General features: G+C 37.4%; 1 protein-coding gene across 2 annotated transcripts in view; it reads left to right on the top strand.

Annotated features, from left to right (window-relative positions):
• Positions 1-19,404, top strand: part of COL9A1 (collagen type IX alpha 1 chain) — a 78,858-nt gene that overhangs the window by 28,695 nt on the left and 30,759 nt on the right. For both annotated transcript variants that reach the window (XM_076333009.1, XM_076333010.1), the window contains exons 13-28: positions 2,019-2,042; positions 2,355-2,408; positions 4,104-4,157; positions 5,828-5,860; positions 5,954-6,010; positions 6,729-6,782; positions 8,065-8,118; positions 10,637-10,690; positions 12,103-12,156; positions 12,833-12,886; positions 13,070-13,123; positions 13,240-13,293; positions 13,519-13,572; positions 14,683-14,727; positions 15,536-15,589; positions 15,695-15,748. In XM_076333009.1, the coding sequence (XP_076189124.1) occupies positions 2,019-2,042; positions 2,355-2,408; positions 4,104-4,157; positions 5,828-5,860; positions 5,954-6,010; positions 6,729-6,782; positions 8,065-8,118; positions 10,637-10,690; positions 12,103-12,156; positions 12,833-12,886; positions 13,070-13,123; positions 13,240-13,293; positions 13,519-13,572; positions 14,683-14,727; positions 15,536-15,589; positions 15,695-15,748 (807 nt within the window). The remainder of the gene's footprint in view (positions 1-2,018; positions 2,043-2,354; positions 2,409-4,103; positions 4,158-5,827; positions 5,861-5,953; positions 6,011-6,728; positions 6,783-8,064; positions 8,119-10,636; positions 10,691-12,102; positions 12,157-12,832; positions 12,887-13,069; positions 13,124-13,239; positions 13,294-13,518; positions 13,573-14,682; positions 14,728-15,535; positions 15,590-15,694; positions 15,749-19,404) is intronic.

The following is a 19,404-nucleotide window of genomic DNA, read 5'->3' as shown; positions in this document are numbered from 1 at the left end:
CTGACATATGGGTAGGACTGTGTGCATTTAGTGATAGAGAAATTGAAAATATTTTAAGGTCTACTAAAGCACAGCTTCCGGCACAGGGTACACATATGAGCACTGGTATGTGACTCTTTGTGGTGGATGGCAGCAGGTCTGCATTGACAATGTGGAGGTACTTACCAGATCTACAGGGTAAGTGTCTCTGAACCAGGTGTTGACAGACTGTGGGTTACTACCCATGCCCGTGCACTCCATGTGCTCCGTGGGTCAGATAAGAACCTCCAAAGCAGGCAGCAGGCATCTGGGGATGTAAGGCTGCAGTCCCAGGCTGCGTCGAGAAGCTTTCCCTTTGGGATACAGATAGAGGCAGAAACATGGGCAGCTGGTTGGGGTCATTAACTGCTCTGTGTAGGCCCTTACTGGCTGATTGCCCTGGAGCTCTCAACTCCACAACTTGGTCTGCTTGCAGGGAGTTCATGGCCAGAAGGGTGGAGTAGCTGGGCGAGAGGGAGGCATGGATTTCTAGGGGACAGCCCCTGCTTCTTGCAGTCCTAATTAGGAGGGTGAGGAGATGCAATGGAGTGGGCAGAGGCGGGGACTGGGTTATCCTGGACCTGTGTGTGGGTTGGACACAGCAGCTGTAGCTGCTTCTTTTGGTATCACTGACTTTCCTGGCTACTGTTAGGGGCACATTAGCAAGGGGTACTTCAACGAGAACCTGCAAGTAGTTGGTTTCCTTCTTTACAGAGGCAGGTGATATTATAATATCAGATATGTGATGCAGTGAAAATTTGATTTCATTATATAATATATAATATATTATATATATTATATTATATATAATAAATATAATATAATGAATTGCAGCAAGGGAGCGTTAAGTAATAGCAAAGGTATTATGTAGGTTATGGAAGATGAAAAAGTTTACTTTCTGCTGTGTATTAAATGGTTAAAATGGAATGACTGATAAATGCTTGAAATTTTCCCTGTGTTATACCAAGTTTTCTAAAGACAACCTTGCAGATACAGTCATAGAATCATAGAATCATAGAATCATTGAGGTTGGAAAAGACCTCTAAGATCATCGAGTCCAACCGTCAACCCAACACCACCATGCCCACTAAACCATGTCCCTAAGCGCCTCATCTACACGTCTTTTAAATACCTCCAGGGATGGGGACTCCACCACTTCCCTGGGCAGCCTGTTCCAATGTTTCACCACTCTTTCAGTAAAGAAATTTTTCCTTACATCCAATCTAAACCTCCCCTGCCGCAACTTGAGGTCGTGGTATGATATTCTGTGGCTTTTAAACTCCACTCAGCCCAGGCGCTTTATTACATCAAATCTCCTGAAGATTTAAGTATGTTTGTGATTTTATATGCCAGTGTTTCATACACATCATTAACACTGTTCTCCATAAAATTATCCATTTGCTTTAGTAATGCAAGACTGAGGGATCTGTTTTCTTAGAGGGATTGTATTGTCCAAATAGGCAGAAACACATTTGTATCTTGGACACTTCTCATTAAAATGATTCAGAGCAATACTGGTGGAAAATGTAAACAGGAGCAGTTTGGTGTTCTTTCTGGTTACCAAAAAGCACTAATTTAATGGATTTAGACCTTGGGGAAGCACTGACAAAAGAAAAAAAAATTCTCTTTTATTATCAATTTAAATGCACTGTTAGAAGGAAATGATTATAACATAGATGTGTTTATCATGGTACTTGATAATTAGCTAAACCCAAAGGCTTTAATGTCTTCATTCCTTTGTGGAAGTATATGTGTTTGTAAATACATGTAAATAAATGCTACTGCAAGGCAACTTAATAATTTAATTTTTCTCACGATATTGATTACCTAATAATAAAATTGATCTTTAACATTAGTTAAACAAGTTTTCAAAATGATTTTGCAGAATCAAACATCAGGTTTTTTTGTACCTTGTTATCCCAAATACTCTGTTCTTGGCAGACAGCTTGACTAGGTGTGGAACCTTCCCCACACTTCTGACATTTTTTCATATTTTACAGGGCAAGGGGCTTCTTGGACCACCTGTAAGTATCATCTTTACAATTAATAAATACATTGTTTAATGAATCTGTTAAAATATTCAATAAAGCTATTATACTGTAATAAAAAGTAATTCAGTGAAAAAAGACACTGTTTTAATCCTGGTGTTCTATGTCTATTATGTACGCTTTCTTCAGCTACTGCTGAGGTTGCTTAGGTCTGTGTTATATGGGCAAGAATACTGGTGTCTGAAGGCATATTTTGTTGTTTGAGAGAATTATATGTTCTCACTCCTTGGATGCTTGTTATAGAGGTATTGTATGGTTTAAAAATACTATTTAACTTGGTTGTTATAGGGTCCAACTGGTGCAGCAGGACTTCCTGGGGAAGTAGGTCGTGCTGGTCCACCTGTAAGTACTACCATGTTTGCTAAAAATCTAGGTTTATTCAGTTGCTAGAAGGTATTTATAGAAAAATGAATAATTACTGTGCCATCTAAACACTATTTGGATTATAACCACACTTGAAAACATATTTTTTTCCTCTACAGTGATCACTGGTAGAGGAAAGATTGTGTTTGAAGCTCATCAGAAATAAGGAACAGTGAATAGCACAAAGTCAGGGCCACCCATTAGATTAGAATTAAATGTTTCATATAGTGTCCCATACTCTACTTCTCTTCTTATTCAAGGAAAGCTAAAATCAAAAAGCAAACCTGCCAGAAATACAGGAAATGTAAAACTTAAGATTACACGCAGACCTTTAGCTGTACTCCTGTCTTCTCACATATACATTATGGTACATGAGCACATACTATTTCTGTTTTCCATTTGCATATCAGTGAACATGGCAATTCAGTATTTCTTCTTAGTCTCATTTTAAGTGTGACTCCATCTACTGACCTTACTACTAAACTGTACACTCAGTTTCAGCATACTGTCATATTTTGACTACATACTTTACCACTGAAATGCAAATTGAAGCCAATTGTTAATTTTTTACTTGAAACCTGAAATAGCATTAAAATTTTTTTTAATGCATACCTCTCCCTGTGTGTTGCACTCAGTCATATAAATGAATATAAAAAAGAATATTAAAAACTGCCAATTTGTTTCAGAAGATGATCCATCTAGCTCACTGTCTTGTCTGTAGCAAGGGCAATAATGGATACCTAGGGAAGTGTACAGGCTATTTGTAAAATGACATTTTTCTGTCATACTGTCCCACATTCTGGCAGTTGGCAGTTCAGAGACTGCCTGAATCAGAAGTTGCATCTGTGCTGCCTGTTTAAAAAGCTACATATGAGCCTATCCTCCATTAATATAGTCAGTCCCTTTTTGAATCCATTTATATCATGGGCCTCTACAACACATTGAGATAATGAGTCCCACAATGTAATTATACATTGTGTGGAAAAGAAAGATTCCTTTTCAGTGTTTTTAAACCTATGGCCCTATAGCTCATGCATTGTGAGAATTAGTGAATAATTTTTCTATATTCATCCTTTTAATTTCATTTATGATTTAATAACATACCAAACATAATATTGAAATGACAGTATTAAGTTAAAAGGTGGTCCCTGTCAGAATATTAAATTCATTTTAATTAAAAGCATTCAGAAAAAATAATTTGCAGAGGTTCTGTGTTGTCTTTACTTCTGAAAGCACTGGACATCAAAACTTCACAAACAGGAGATTCTAACTTGGTAAATTCATCTCAGGCTCTGAAAAAGGGGATTTTTTCCCCTCTGTGCTTTGGGCATTTTTGCCAGTTACTGGGATTCTTTTAATTCAGAACTTAATTAGCAGTTATGAGATAGAGGAGTGCATAGATGATCCTGTGGTCAGATGTTTCAGCTTTCTAAAGCAGCTGGAAATTTACTGGTTTTTTGTGGCTCCTATTCCACAACCTGGCTCTCATTCTACTAAAAAATCGGTTTTCCCATTCTAATATGGGAGCCATTTTGTGGGTTGACATTTTAATTGGCTACCTAGCATGTCCTTCTGTAGCTACTTAATTTCTTACTGTTGTTGTGTGGTATGAATACGTAACTACTAGTTGTCATTATTACTATGAATTAACAAAATTATTTTACCCTTTTTTAGGGAGATCCAGGAAAAAGAGGGCCACCAGGGCCACCAGGACCACCAGGCCCTCAGGTAAGTGATTGCCTTTAATATGTGCTGATGTCTGAATTACGTATTGTTGCTGCTTGAATAAAACTTCTCCTCAAGTCCTACAGCTGAATACTGACTTTAGGATTTCAGCAGGCTGTATTAATTCATAATGTCTACAGGCTTGTGTTCAAAGCCTGAGATACAACTCATTTAATCATATCAACATTCGATCTTCCATTTAGAAAGCAAGTTTCTAGTCTTCATGGTTATAAAAGATAGTTTGAAATGCAAACTGTGTAACTTCTGTCATGATGTTTTCCCATTTCTACAAATGGTCTTAAACTGTAACTTTTACAGCTTTTAAACTTCCCTGTGCATTATAGTATTACTGTAAACGTAGTCTTTGTTGGACCTCACCGGTCCAACAGAGATAGACTTTTCTCTGTTAGGAGGAGAAAAATTTAATATTTATTTGGCTCATGAGCCAGAAATATATGCTCCCAGGTGGGCTAAGTTCTAATGTCTTTCTTGCAACCAGGCCTGCTACTTGCAAGGGATAGAAGAAAGCTTTACACCAGTGCTTTGCCTCTCTAGGGGAATGGTTATCTTCTTTGAGCCTCTTGGGAGGAGGGATGTGTGTTATGCCTTTGTCTTGTGGTTATTTACCTGCTCAGAGAGATAAAATGGAGCGTTTGGCAGACACATCGGAGGCTGGATGCTGTGAAATGCAAACCTCTGGGAAACATGTCATACTAATGTCTTTGTAAAAGCTGTACTGTTCCAAGGCACTGTAAATGATATGAATGGTAAAGTGGCAAAGAATAATTAGGAAACAAGTAAAAAAGAATTCTCAATAATGGCATATGCTGCTTCTATTCCTTGGCAGTTTTGTCCTTTTTAGATTTCTGAATTGCCACAATCCCACTCCAGTTGATGACATTATGGACCCAAACTTACATCAGCCTTTTTTTAATCCTTCTGTATAAAAGGAGACCAGCTCATACCTTAAACTCCCCTGTGCTTCTCTCTGAAACAGTGTGCTCCCTCTCACTGGGCTTTAAAGAATCCAGCTGCTGCTGTGAAATCGTATTTCTCCTGTTGTGCCTCATAAGCCTCCTGTTAGCTTCCATCAAGTATTTGATTTAATATGAGGAATGGCCTTCCCCCCCCCCCCGAGTCCATCTCGTTGTACACTGATCTCTAGTTTATTACAATTCCATTAACTGCCAGACATCTCACTCGTCTACCAATACTTGTGTTGTGGGAAGATTATTTTCTCTGTAAAGATCTGAACCTTTTGCTGAATGGTAAGTTGGAGAAGTAAAAGTTATCCTTATTGCAGAAATTGTCTTGGGTTCTGTTGGAAATTCATGGGGTTTGGATATATTTGCTCTACATTTAATAGAAAATATGTTTTAGGTAGCTTAAAAAATAAAATAAATATTTTGTTTTTTGGAAAAGTTGATCTAATTTAGAGGACAGGATTTTGCAGGTACTTGCAATCCTACAATAAAATCCTACAGTACCTGCAATCCTACAATAAAATCCTACAGTTTAGGTGCTTTTCATGTCAGAGATCCTTTGGTTGATTATACTTCTGATTCCAGCTTTAGATAGCAGTATTTTCTATTTTGTCTAATGACTATATTGTCTAATGAGTCAGGTTTGCTTATTTCTCTTTTACTGACTTTGATTAATTTCATTTAATTTAGGGAACAATTGGTCTGCAAGATGGTGACCCATTGGTAAGATAGTTGTCCACGTTTTTTTTTTTTTTAAATAATCTCAGACAACCTTATTCAACCTATGTGGTAGTAACTATGTGGATGCTTTTCCAGTGTCCCAGTGCTTGTCCACCTGGCCGCCCAGGACATGCTGGCTTAATGGGAATGAAGGTAAGAGAATCTGTTTGTTCAAGCATTCCTTACAGAGATACTGTCTCAAAGCACTAGGGAGGGTAACTGCTGGCTTAACAGAAGGGCAGTTCACTTTTAATTTCAAAAAACATTGCATCAGTGTGGATGCTTAGGGTTATTTCAATTCTTGACTGCCAAAATAACCTCTTGTTGTTAAAATCTCTTACTGCTGTTGTAATCTTCAGGGTAAAATTTATGTGTGGTCCTGAAAGAATTAGAGTATGTGAAGGATTGCTTCGTTCACTTTCTGGACCATTTGTAGTCTGACTCCAGAAACTCTCAATATTCCCCCAAATCCTTAGTCTTTTTTTGTTCTTTCTCTCTTCCTGGGAGACCTATAACATACTAAATTGAAATGAACACTTTCTGAGTCTCATTTTATCTAAGATTTTTTTTTAATGTATTCTTTGCTGGTTTCTAAGAATACTGTTGGCCTGAGGAAATTGTTATGGGGTAATGTAAGAAGAAATACTAACCTGCCTAGAAATACAGCCTTGTTAGGTCCAGGAGCAGATCTTTTTGGACATGGTACTTGATATGTGGTGTTAACTAGATAGATGAGGAAGCAGTGGTAAATGAGGATTGCAGAGGGAACAGTAAGATAGTTCTGAGGATTCCGTGTGTTTCGCGAAACTCAGTATTTTAATTTTGAATAAACTCTAATTATTTATTTACTTTTTTTTTACATTTATTTTAGGGACAGAAAGGTTCAAAAGGAGAGTCTGGTGAACCAGGAAAACAAGGTTATAAGGTAAAAAAAAAAAAAAAAAAGAGGAAAAACTGCTGTTGTTTTTAGCGAGCTAATAGTAGTTTAACCTCTTCTTCAAAAACAGTATTATATTTTGTTAGAACTATTAATTATTTTACCAGGATGCATGAAGAGATACTACATATCATAATGACCCACAGTAACCAAAGGCATATCTCTATTCTTCATTCACCTGTACTCTGTATTTATTATGATGCACAAGTCATAGTCCTCTTGCTTTTTATTTTGATAATTCAATATAATTATTATGGAACTCATGGCAAAAATTGAAGTAAAATTTATTAATTGGAAAGCTTCCAAACACTTAAATGCAGAAGAATTCTGTGGATTTACCAAGTAAATTGTTCTGTGGCACAGATGAGTAGTAACAGGAAGAATGAGAGGGAAAAATGTATTTGAGAGGGAAAGACACAGTATAAGTTCATACGCAAAGAAAGATTATAACTATAGTAAAGAGGCCAAGTCCAATTCAGCTTGAAGACTGAAATGTGAACTCTTTTAAGGTGTTTCATTTTAATTAAACTTGTTTAATATTGAAATATTTGTAAGAAAAGATGAGAAGATTTGCACTGCCTTGGTCCATGCTTCAATGCTGGAGGAAAAAAAATCAGAGAAAAGTTTTTTCTAAAAAAAACCCCTGCTCTCTATTCCTAAGCATGTTGAAAAGAATATTAATTTATTAGAAACAGCTCACCTATTTTTTTCCTGGATGTTGAGCAGTTGTCTTATGCTCCAAAATCCCTTTTTGCAAATTAAACTGGCAGTAACTACTGTCATTCCATTAGTGTGCACTATCATTGTACGAGAGACGTTGTCATCTAATCAAATAGAGGTTTGACCAGATAAGGCATTTTACCATTTTAATTTTCAAAAAACTCTGAAGTGCAATGTGCTGCATTGTGATGCAGAGCTACTAGCATATCCAGTCCATTCACATATATGAGTATACCTTCATTACACTTTTAGCCTGAAAGAACAAGAAAACCTAAAGGGATTAACGTCAAGAAAAAAAGGAATGACAGATTAAAATATCATTATTCTTTATACTGGGGTTGCTTTGAAATTACCCTTTTGACTAATAGTTGAATGGAATGTGAACCTAAATGAGTATCTGTCTGTGTTCTGAGGAAGTAGTGTGACTTTAGATTTCCTTCAAGCAGGACATAGTGACAGAAAACAGTGAGTAGTAAATGTACTTCCTATGATGAGAGAGCAATATGCATGGTATGGATTAGCTACAGATGTATTCCTTTTGCTTTCCCAGGGTGAAGAAGGGGACCAAGGACCCAGTGGTGAAGTGGGAGCTCAAGGCCCTCCAGTAAAGTATTTCCTCTTGAATAGTGTTACCCGTTTGCTTTATTATGTCATATCTTTTTTTCTTCTTATTGTAAGAAAACAGATATTATAAAATCTCCTTTCTCTTTATTCCGCAATATTGTCTATGAGTGAAAGTAGAATTATTTAAGTCCCACCAAAAAGCTACATATATTGCTTAGCACAAAACTCTAAATAGTTCTATGGAAAGGCTTATTTTAAAAAGTATTTCATGTCCTAAATTTTGTGTTGTGCTTAGATGGTGCAAATAGTTGGGGGTTTTTTGTTTTTGTTTTTTTTTTTCTTGGCCTTCCTTTCCAGAATTTTGATGACTGACTTCATCCTTGCAAAGCTGGTGTTTGTTTAAAACATGGTTAACTGAAATTCAGGCTTAGCTAAAACTTGAGGATGAAGTAGCAGCCACTGAAGGATAGATTTTTTTTTTTTTAATTTTTTTTTCTTAATTTTTTTTGCCTTTTTGCCTGCCAAAGAAGCATCCTTCAATCACACCTATGATTTTGGAATTATTTTCTTGTCCTGCTTCACTTGACTTCTTTGTGCTGGCACATACCTCCTCAGCTTGTTTCCTTGTGAGGAGCTCTTCTTATGGTTACCACAGCTGAACAGGCAATAGGGAACAGAATAAAGGGGTCATTCTAAGAGAAATAGGCATAGGCATAACACATTTAATTTCTATAATTTATTTTCTGATGGGGTCTTATGCTTTTTTCCTAGGTGCGAAACTGTTTCTTTAATGCCATTGGTGTCCAGATGTGATATTATACAGGAGCTTACCTTGATGCATATGACATCCAAATCCTAAATTACAGAATTCTCTATAAGCACAAGACAACATAAACCTCTGGATTAGGACTAGAGAAAGATAAAGAAAGAGCAGAGACTAAGTAAAGGAAAGGGTGTAATCCTTCTTATGTTTGATGCTGAAAAAAGTATCCTTGGCGCCCTGGTGCAGAGAAAGTACTTGTGTGAGATACAGCTTCTGCTGTCTGAAGGGCCTGTGGGGAGCAATTCATTTAACTCAGTTTGGTAAAGTTCTTCAATCACTGTGAAATAACACAGTAGAATTAAAAACCAATTAGAGATTGACTTTCCTTTCCTTTTTTTTTTTAATGCATTACTCATTTCACTTCACTGTTTCACCAGTTGATGACCTTACAAACAAGCTTTAAAATAATTGTTTCTTATTAAAATGTAGGTTTCACAATATGCAGAAAGTGATGTCATAGACAACCTATGGAAAAGAGGATAGACAAGGCTTTAGAGACACAGATGGAGAGGCTGTAGACTGTGTTGTATTTTCTTGGACTTGATGATCTTAAAGGTCTTTTCCAACCTTAATGATTCTATGATTCTATGATTCTTGTATGTTTCTTACATAAATGAATGTGAAGCTCAGATCCATAGAAGGCATTAGGAATCCAGTCTCCACAGCAGCACCTGCAATCCAACACTTTCATGTAATGCATTGACAAGAAGACTTGCATAAGATAGCAACCTGGGAGAGGTGTTGCTTTTGATAGATAGTAGTGGGTACCGCAATGTGCCTACTTCCATCTCTGATCTTGGAACAAGGATTAGACTGTGGGTCTCTCCCTTGTTGGGCTGCTGTAGTCACTGTTGCATTATCACAGTTTTTCTCACGTTTTGGGATGACAAAGCTTTAAACGTTCTGTGCAAGATTCCATGTAACTTCGTTAGGAGCAAGTAAAAGGACTGCCCATCTAGAGTCTGGTCAAGGAGTAGGTTTGCCTACACTGCGTTGAAGTGCCTGTAGCTGTTTCATTAACACAGTTGTAGTGCATTCTTTTTGCTGCAGGACAAACACGTTATGGCTGAGGGTTTGGTCTCTCTGCAGAGAGGAGGCGTGTCATGTAGTTTCAGTCTCTCAGGAAGAGGAAAGAATTGAAGCCAAATTTCCCACGAGACTGTATTTTGAAGGGAAGTCATGATAGTTATGATACATCCTTCTGCACTAGGATGTCTACTCAGTCCAGCCTCTCAGGTGTAGCGGGCATATAAACTTAGCACTTGTATTCTCAAAAACCTTGCCCAATTTTGTCTACCTCTAGAGTTCTATAAAGTCTGATGGTGCTTTTCTCCTGCATCTGTCCTATACCCCACTGAAGACAACTTAGCATTTTTGCAAATCTGGCCTTCATGTGTTCCTCTCACACAGGCTGCACAGGGAGAATGCTTCAACTCTGTGGTAATTAAGAAGAGAAATCAGTGGTTTTTTTCAGTCCTTAAGGCATATTTGTCGTTGTAGCATTCAACTTAATAGTTTTGTTATTCTTTTAAAAAGTCTTAAATTAGTAAAATATCAAATTACCATATAAAGTAAATATTCTAATACAGAAGTAGCTGGATTTCTCCTTTTATACTAAGAAAATAGTAAAATAAGCATAAAGAAAGCATAGAGAACTCTGAGTCTTCTGTCTGAAAACTAGGACAGTTCTGATGAAAAGATTTAAGCATAATTTGAATATACTGTTCATTTTCAGGGCATCCTGGGTATCAGAGGTATAACTGGTATAATGGGACCTAAAGGTACCAAAGTGAGTATTAACCTTTCTTTCCATAAAATGGCCTGGATAAAGAAATGTACACCCCTGAATGTTTTTAAATTTAAATGTCTCCTTTTTCCCCCTGCATTTTCTCTCTCCCGCCAGATGTATTTCCATAGCTATTTCCATGTACTTCTGGTTAGGAAGAAAGGCAGCTTGGTCCTTCTGATTAATGAAGTACACATACTCTTCACACCTTTCCCTCTGATCCTTGGATTTTAGTAGTTTGGCATGTGTGCAACTATGTATTTAGCAAGATAGCAAGTTATAACAGTTATAAACTACAGCATGTTTTATTTAAAGCTAAAATTTATTAAGTAGTCCTTTCTGTGATTTGCATCTTCCTGAAGCCTTTTGCTTCCACTGTCCCAGTTTTTGTCAGGATTTTTAATTGAGAGTTTGTTCTTCTTCCATTCTTTCTGTCTCTTGCATCTTTTGTGTCTTAAATTGCTACCAGTGGGATTCATGTTTATATGGGCTCTGACTTTGCTGGCTAACTTTCCTGCTGTTCAGCGAAGTGTTTCTAACTGTTATTTCAAAACTGACTGTTACATTTCTATTCTTATGATCTTGCTAAATCTATACGGTAAAAATTTCTGGAGAAGTAAAATGTAGCAATCATACCATTGTCTCCTTCTCCAAAAATGAAATCATGGAAACCTTATTCTGTGATCATCTATGTTCAGAAACAACATCAAATTTGTCCTGATTATGAAACTTCTCATGAGTGATCCTTCCTAACCTCTCAGACACATTTGCTAAGCTATTACTATCTTACTTTGCTTTTCTGGCCTTCTTTGTATCTTCTAATTCTTCATAGTTATTTGCCTACAGTTTTGTGCTGTTTTGTCTATTTGAAATATTTACTACATCTGTTTGACAGAGTTGTTCCTTATTCTCTGTAAACCTTTTTGAAAATATTTGTTTTTTCTCTCCATTTAAAATTACTTACAGGGTAGGAATTGCATTGTTTCCTTGAAACATTTGATAAAAATACCTGCACTGCACTTGATGATTTCTGTTCACATTTTGATGCTATTCTATTATGTGGTGAAGGATATAGTAGTATTAAGGAAGACACAGACATTTTCTGAAGTAGTGTGAAAAGGTCTATCTCCTCACTGTCCGATATGATTTTTTTGAGAATGAATGGAAAGCCATTTTTTGAACGACGTTTTTCCATAGTTAAAAAATATTGGCTTTCATAACTCCACAAAAAAACAAGCTAGATCAAAAAAAAAGTTTGCCAAAACTCCTTTGTGGGTTTTTCTTTTTAAAATTAGAGCTATACAAAAACCTCAGCTGTAGAGAATTTGCAGCTCCCAGCAAACCAGGAGGGAGCATAAGTTGTTAGTGTTTCAGCACTTCATTTTAATGTCTCGTGTTATCTCCTTGTTTTGTAGGGAGCTCGTGGGCTTGATGGTGAGCCTGGTCCCCAAGGTCTTCCTGGTGCACCTGTAAGTAGAGCGTGTGTTAGCCAAACACTTCCCAGGGTCTACCCAGTTAGATACTAAGTCCTGAAACTTTGTGGCTGTGAATCAGAAAAGCCTCTGATTAATCCAATTCCATTGATTCCCCACAGGTGAATAAAGGATATGACAGTGATGTCAAGTCCAGAATCTCTTACTGTCCCCAAGGAATTATGGGGTAGATGAACACATTTTAGCGTCTTAGTATGTTATTGTTACCTCTTCATTCTAAGTGCTACTGTGCATTAGGGTGGCTTGGAATTTTTCAGGTTTTAAACTGGAAAATATTCATTCATTAGAACAAAACCTGTACAGGGCAATTTGTGTCTTTTTTTTTTTTTTAAATTCTTCTTTGCTCCCTGCCCCCCCAGCTGGAATTTATGCTTGGAATAGCCAGTAACTGTATGGGTTGAAGAAGTGAGTGCAACATCCTTTGCTTATACACTCCTGGATTCCTAGGGGATGGCCTGAGCTGTGTTTTTTAAAATGTAGCTGTCAGACGCAGTTTTAAGAAACCGCATTTTTAAATATAGTATGAGTTTAAGATGTCTGCTTTAACCAAGTGTGAATTGTACTGTTGTTGATTTACTGGAGGTTTTAGCTAATAATACAAGTAAGTTTATTCTGGTTTTATTGCTAAATAATCTTTTTTTTTTTCTTGTAGGGGGATCAAGGACAGAGAGGTCCACTGGGAGAGGCAGGTCCGAAGGGAGAAAGGGTGAGCACAGACAAATTTCAACTTGTGTTGACTTGCAAACATTGGTTACTTATAGCATATAAACATACAGCATAATTGGTACTCTCAAAGTAATGCATATCTGAATAAGTATGTGTTGACATTCTTTGCATCTGTCATTTCAATGTGTTTATTTTCATTTTTTAAAATTATTATTATTCTTAGGGCCCTCAAGGTACAAGAGGAATAAATGGTCTCCCTGGGCCTAAAGGAGAGTCTGTATGTATATTTCATTTCTTCATTTGCTTCATGTCATGCTAATTTGTATATCAGAGTGCTTGGGTGGAATCTCTCCAAAAAATACATTAATTTCTTTTTCTTTTTTTTCTTTCAAGGGCTTACCAGGAGTTGATGGCCGGGAAGGGATCCCTGGAATGCCTGGAGCAAAAGTAAGGCACAGTTGGCATGTATCTGAGCTTTGGTAGTGCCCTAGATTTGTTCACTCATTTGTGGCTTTTTATTGTGCTGCTGCCTGTGGCTTTATGCACATTATTAGGGTAATTGAATGAACTTTCCCATCCTACAGATCCAAAAGTACTCCAGCTCTGTGTTCCAGAAATAAAATTTCCCCTTTTGTTTGATTTGCATAAATTACAACTTAAAATGTTTTTCAGGGTGAACCAGGAAAACCCGGATCTCCAGGTGACACAGGGCTTCAGGGACTTCCAGTAAGTATCTGGTATTTTACCTTGAAAGTTAGGCTCAGTTCGAACCATAGAAAGGCCATATATAGGTTAGTTTGATGCTGATGTTGGAGTAATTTAAGTGAAAACCTAAGCAAAAGGCCCAGGAAGAGTATGTGTAATGTAAGGGGAAATTCTGCTATGTGTATCCAAAACTTTTGCACAAAAGCCTAAATCTCCTCATGGTACTGTAATGAGGAACTTGGTCTTACAAGACGTTTGTGGCCAGTATGCAATTCTTTTAGGGTTTCTCATGTCTAAGTCCCTGTGGATATTATGGTGTGACCCCACAATTAGAGCTGGTCTCAATGTATTGATTAGGGCCAAACCTATTCCCAGGGTGAGCTGGAAGAGCCGACCTGCTAGTCTAACATACCTTAGATGAACAGTCATCTCCTTTTGATATTCTGATGGCTCAGAACATCTGGAATGCATCACACTCATACTTCTTTCTGCAGGGGGGGGGAGTTTTCATGTGTATCCCCTGTGGTGAAGTTATAGGGAATCAGGAGTGCTTTATGGACTCTTTTAGAAGGTAATCCTTGCACATTAACTGAGTAAGTTTGAAAACTGTGCCAATTGTCAAAAGCTAAATAGAAACTTCTTTGAAACACTATGCTATAGGAGTAATTGCTGTGAGGATATAGTGAAGGAGCTGTATTAAAACAGAACTGGAAGTAAATTTGTAATATGAAGTGAGCTCTTAAGCTTGGAAGAAAATTTGGTAAAAGCATACTTGCTATGAGCTGTTGCACAGACGTGAGGAAGGGATGAAATGTATACAAAAAGTATCTGTTAAACTCTCTACCTCCAGCCTCAGAATACTGGGACCAAGAATCTATTTTTAGTCTAAGCCAGAAAAAGCCACAACTCCTCATTTTCCATGCTCCTTTTGCCAATTTATGAAGTAGGAGTAATACTCCTTATCTGTTACTTTGTAAATAGAAAGAATTCAGGCTTGGTTCATTATTGGATAGAAGTGTTTCAGTATCGAGTAACAGGATTAGAAATACTTTAACATGAGAAAGATGTTTTTTAACACCATTTCCAATCCCCTTAACAACAAATAAACACTGTAAATGCTATTTCTTTCAGGGTTTACCAGGCTCTCCAGGTGTGAAAGGCATTCCTGGCCCAAAGGTAAATCATCTTGAGTATTGACTTTCTTGTAATACTGTATTTGTGCTTATCAAGTTCTAAAGTCTTCAGTGAAATTATATTAACTTTCTGTTGTGGTAAGAGACAAGCCTTCGGTTGAAAGAATTAAATATATTCTTTTATCAACTCTAGTCCTGTGCTTTTTCATGATTCTTTTGGTACATGAAGTGGTTTTCATGATTCCAGGCATTAAATAATACCTAAAAAAGGCCATTTCCTTTTAAATTTGTGGAAGTCATTGCTAGAGGAGGCATGTGACATGGGTACCTCACTACAGTTTGAGATGAGGGATCTTGTAATAAGAATAATATTTATATCTGCCCTAAGTTTATTGAGTCACAGAGACCGTCACCTCTATTTACATACCACCAAATTGCAGCATTAATTCCAATTAAGTTTAAAAAAGTATTGTATGATCGAGGCTATGGAATGTTTCAGACAATAATGTTTGAGTTTAGTTTTAAGTAATTGAAAAAGAAAACTAGATTGAGACGTGAATTTCTTCTGAAATTACATGGAATGATATTTTCCTTCTGTGATTTGAGAGCAGCAATCAAGTCTATTTGGGATTTGTCAGTACGTAAACAACAAAAGAACTGAAATCTGACTTTTGAAAAATTAGATAGAAGGAATTAGGTGAAAGTTAAATGAAAACCAAAATAAAGGTGGAAGTTAAAAAATGAATATAGGCTGATTTTTTTTTTTTAGACCTTATTGATTTCCTTTTTTATTTTAAAATGGAACAGTAAACCATTGGCTTGGCTAATATTTTTCATCTTTTGTCCAACAGGGTAATAGAGGTCCCCCTGGGGTGCCAGGTTTGATGGGAAATTCTGGTAAACAGGTAAGATCATTAATCTTATTCAAAAGGTCTAGAAAAATGAAAAGTTTTGCATTGTGTAAAAAATCACTTTTCAAATTTGTTGCATTCTTCCCATCCCCAAAACAGGGTGAACAGGGTCCAGAGGGAGAAGCGGGTCCAACAGGTCCCCGGGGACCACCAGTAAGTATTGAATAAATTTCTAACTGACTGTATGTAATATTCCAGTGTCTCAAGTTATGGTTGCTGAAGCTAACCATGAGGTAAAAATATGATGCAGTACAAGTGCTAATTTTTAAGGTATATACTAGGTGTTCTTTAACCCGCTTCTGTACCAGGTGGATGTGCATCATCACATAGAGAAATCCAGAAGCACATGTCCTATGACTGTTTCTGGCTTTGGTGATAAATTAAATTTTAAATCTTTGTTTATATTCTTCTGGTCTTTGTTTTTAAATACTCTGAGTAAAAGCCCAAACAGAGGGAATGAAGGTGGTTTGTGACAAAAAGCTGGAACCAAACTCCTGTTCTTCCACTGCAACAGTCAACTCCCACAACTGGTGTTGAAAAGCTTAAAGTCACTAGCTGTCAGTAGATCACTTGCTCTTTTCTTTAACTGTTTCAGCCTCTTAAAGAAGCTTGTGCTATATATTACAAGGCTTAGCTGTATATTACAAGGTTTTGAACTTTGGACTAAGTATTCAGAACACGAATTTTTTTGGCTAGGACTTATTTCTAATGCACATAATGTGAAGAGTGAGGCAAGGTATGAAGGAAAGGTAGCTGTCTGTCCTACCTAGTAAAGAAAATGGCTAGAGATTGTCCTCAGCCCCCTTGGTCAACTGGCATGGCGTGGTTTGTCTTCATACTGCTAAACTCTCTTAACACACCCTCGTGTCTAAGAGGAGTCAAGTTGCATGTTGGGAACAGTCTCTTGCCAGTGTTCCCAAAACTGTTCTTGGGCGTTATCTAGGTAAGTCCAGTTCACCTGAGACAAAAGCATGCTAACCATTTATCATGGATGATGGTGGGATGCTGCTTGGGCCTGTGCCTCGGCCCTTTCTGGTTGGTATTATGAATGTAGCTGTAGTGATGTGAAGTATAGCATTTGCTTGGGAACACTGATGTAGTTTTTTTCACTGGAGATTTTTCTTAACACTAGAAAGATTCGGAAGACTGGAGAAATCGTTGCTGGGCAGGTAGCTCACTGCAGGACATAAATGTGCATAATAATATGCACATAATAAATATTTCTATAATAAATAAGGAAAGTGAACTGATGGCATTTGCTGAGGCCCAGTGTTGAAGACAAAGGACAACTGTTCCTGAGGCATGCTTGGGGTACTAGAGAGTCTGCTGGGTACAGATTTCTGATAGCCTCTAGAGTGGACCTGGCATGGATTGAAGTTACATAAGGATGATCTAATTTCCCTTTGCTGTTAATCCTTCTGTGAGGGATGAGAGGGTCAGTGATTTGAAGAAAATCTTCATATAGCAAAATTCAGCCTGATGACATTGACAAGGCTCCAGGCTCTGTAACCAATTGCTTTTGCCAGCTTCTCTCTTGCCACTGATACCCTAGGGATACTTTCCTGGAATTTTCTGAGCTTCTGCTACCATACAGTGACATAAGAGTTTTACTCATGCAGTTGTAGGGTTGTCCTCATAGAGGGCTTAGAGAGTTACGGATAGGGATATATTTGTAAGGATATTTCATGGGTCAGGAGTATCTTCTCTGAATTAACTCTTAAACACACAGCAGCAGTCAGCCAAGTAACAGATTTAATTTTCTTCTGTTTTCTTCTGTGGTTTGCGTTCTTGTGTGGTAGATGCATTAATTCATGAGATCACATTTATTTTAGACTGAATCTTTGTATGAGTGCTGTGTCCACAGCTGCCTATGAATGATATAAAAAGGAGATTGTATGAGCATATACTTACTAGGATGAAATACAGGTATCTTCAGCCTCCCATATACCCAGCTTGCAAACATTTATTTTTGTTTTTTGTGTTTAAAAGTGTTGGGTGCACTAGAAAAAGTTTTCAGTCCTGTTCTTCTTGAGCTGATATTTTGTATACTTGTAACAGGAATAAGAATTATAATTGAATCAGACCAAAGCACTTGCCCACTCTGATAATGCACTGTAATCTGTTAAACTATGCTTTTAATCCTTTCAATGTGAACATGAATTTACAAAATCAGCAGTCCATAGAACAGGAGTTGACACGCAAGGTTAATTATTAGTAACCCTGTAGTCGGACAGAAATACTTATTGCAGATTAAATACAATGAACCAGCAAGACATCTGGATATCTTGCCTTTATTTTCTCTGTTTTTACAAAGTGCACTCATTTTGGAAAACGTGAATATTAGAACAAAAGCAAAAAAAGAAAAAACTTTTGGTCAATACAAAATGGAGAAAGGAAGTAAATTATTGATAATAAAGTAAGGTTGCATGTAGAACATTAAACAGTAATCTATTTCTCATCTATAGTTCCTTTAAAGCTATAAAAAGCCTTGAATAAACTATGTTTATCTTCCTTCTGCTCAAGACTACAGGCGGCATATGACTGGAATGGCCTTCTGTTTTCTTTTTGGGAACACTGGAAAAAACATTACTTCTACACAAAAAACTGGAATGATCAGGATTTTTTGTTCAGGAAGGACACAGGGTTGGATTATTGAACCTCAGTGAGCTTTGGTCCAAGTTGAGTTTGTATTTATTTTCAGGGCAGAATAAAGAGTGTTTTCTCTTTCTTCTTCAGCATGTACATACAGTAGATATATTTGATATGATAGATATATTTGAGCCTCTCAGCTTTTAGGACTCCGCCCTTACATTTCCAGGAAAAAAAAAAATCTGCCAGTTAAATAATTCTACACGCCATGATTTTCAAACTTCTAAAACTAGTAATTTTGAAAATAATTTGAGAAAAGCTTTTATAATTCCTCTAAAGATAATTTTTCTTGTGAATATTTTTGTATTCAGATTTTGAAATTTTCTCACAACTTTAACATTTGATAGTTTTTGACCAAAGTTTTGTAACCAAACACTTTCAAAGCCTGAGGATTTTATGGTTACTATTCAGGTATTTCTCTTGTCCTTTTCCTTCCTGTTTTGAATTATCCTCTTTAGCACTCACCTCAGTTCTTTTCTTTCTCCTTTACCTTTTGTTCCATTTCATTCTTGGCAATAGCAGACTCGGGTAGAAGTCAAGAGGGGCTGGGCTTCTTCCTTGGAGTTGGAAAAAACCTTGATGTTTTGCAGGATATGGAGAACTTCAGTCCCTTAATGTATTGCTGCATGGCAGCAGCCACATGAGAGATCCTCTTCGCTTTCCCATTTCACTTACCCCTGTTTTTCACGTCACTACTTAGAATCATTGAGGTTGGAAAAGACCTCTAAGATCATCGAGTCCAACCGTCAACCCAACACCACCATGCCCACTAAACCATGTCCCTAAGTGCCTCATCTACTTGTCTTTTAAATACCTCCAGGGACGGGGACTCAACCACTTCCCTGGGCAGCCTCTTCCAATGTTTCACCACTCGTTCAGTAAAGACATTTTTCCTTACATCCAATCTAAACCTCCCCTGGCGCAACTTGAGGCCATTTCCTCTCGTCCTGTCACTAGTTACTTGGGAGAAGAGACCAACACCCACCTCGCTACAACCTCCTTTCAGGTAGTTGTAGAGAGCGATGAGGTCTCCCCTCAGCCTCCTTTTCTCCAGGCTAAACAACCCCAGTTCCCTCAGCCGCTCCTCATAAGACTTGTTCTCCAGACCCCTCACCAGCTTCGTTGCCCTTCTCTGCACACGCTCCAGCACCTCAACATCC

Source organism: Aptenodytes patagonicus, chromosome 3 (assembly GCF_965638725.1).
Source record: "Aptenodytes patagonicus chromosome 3, bAptPat1.pri.cur, whole genome shotgun sequence".
Classification (NCBI taxonomy): Eukaryota; Metazoa; Chordata; class Aves; order Sphenisciformes; family Spheniscidae; genus Aptenodytes; species Aptenodytes patagonicus.
Note: the sequence above shows the minus strand (reverse complement) of the source record. Positions and strands in the feature narration are given on the sequence as shown.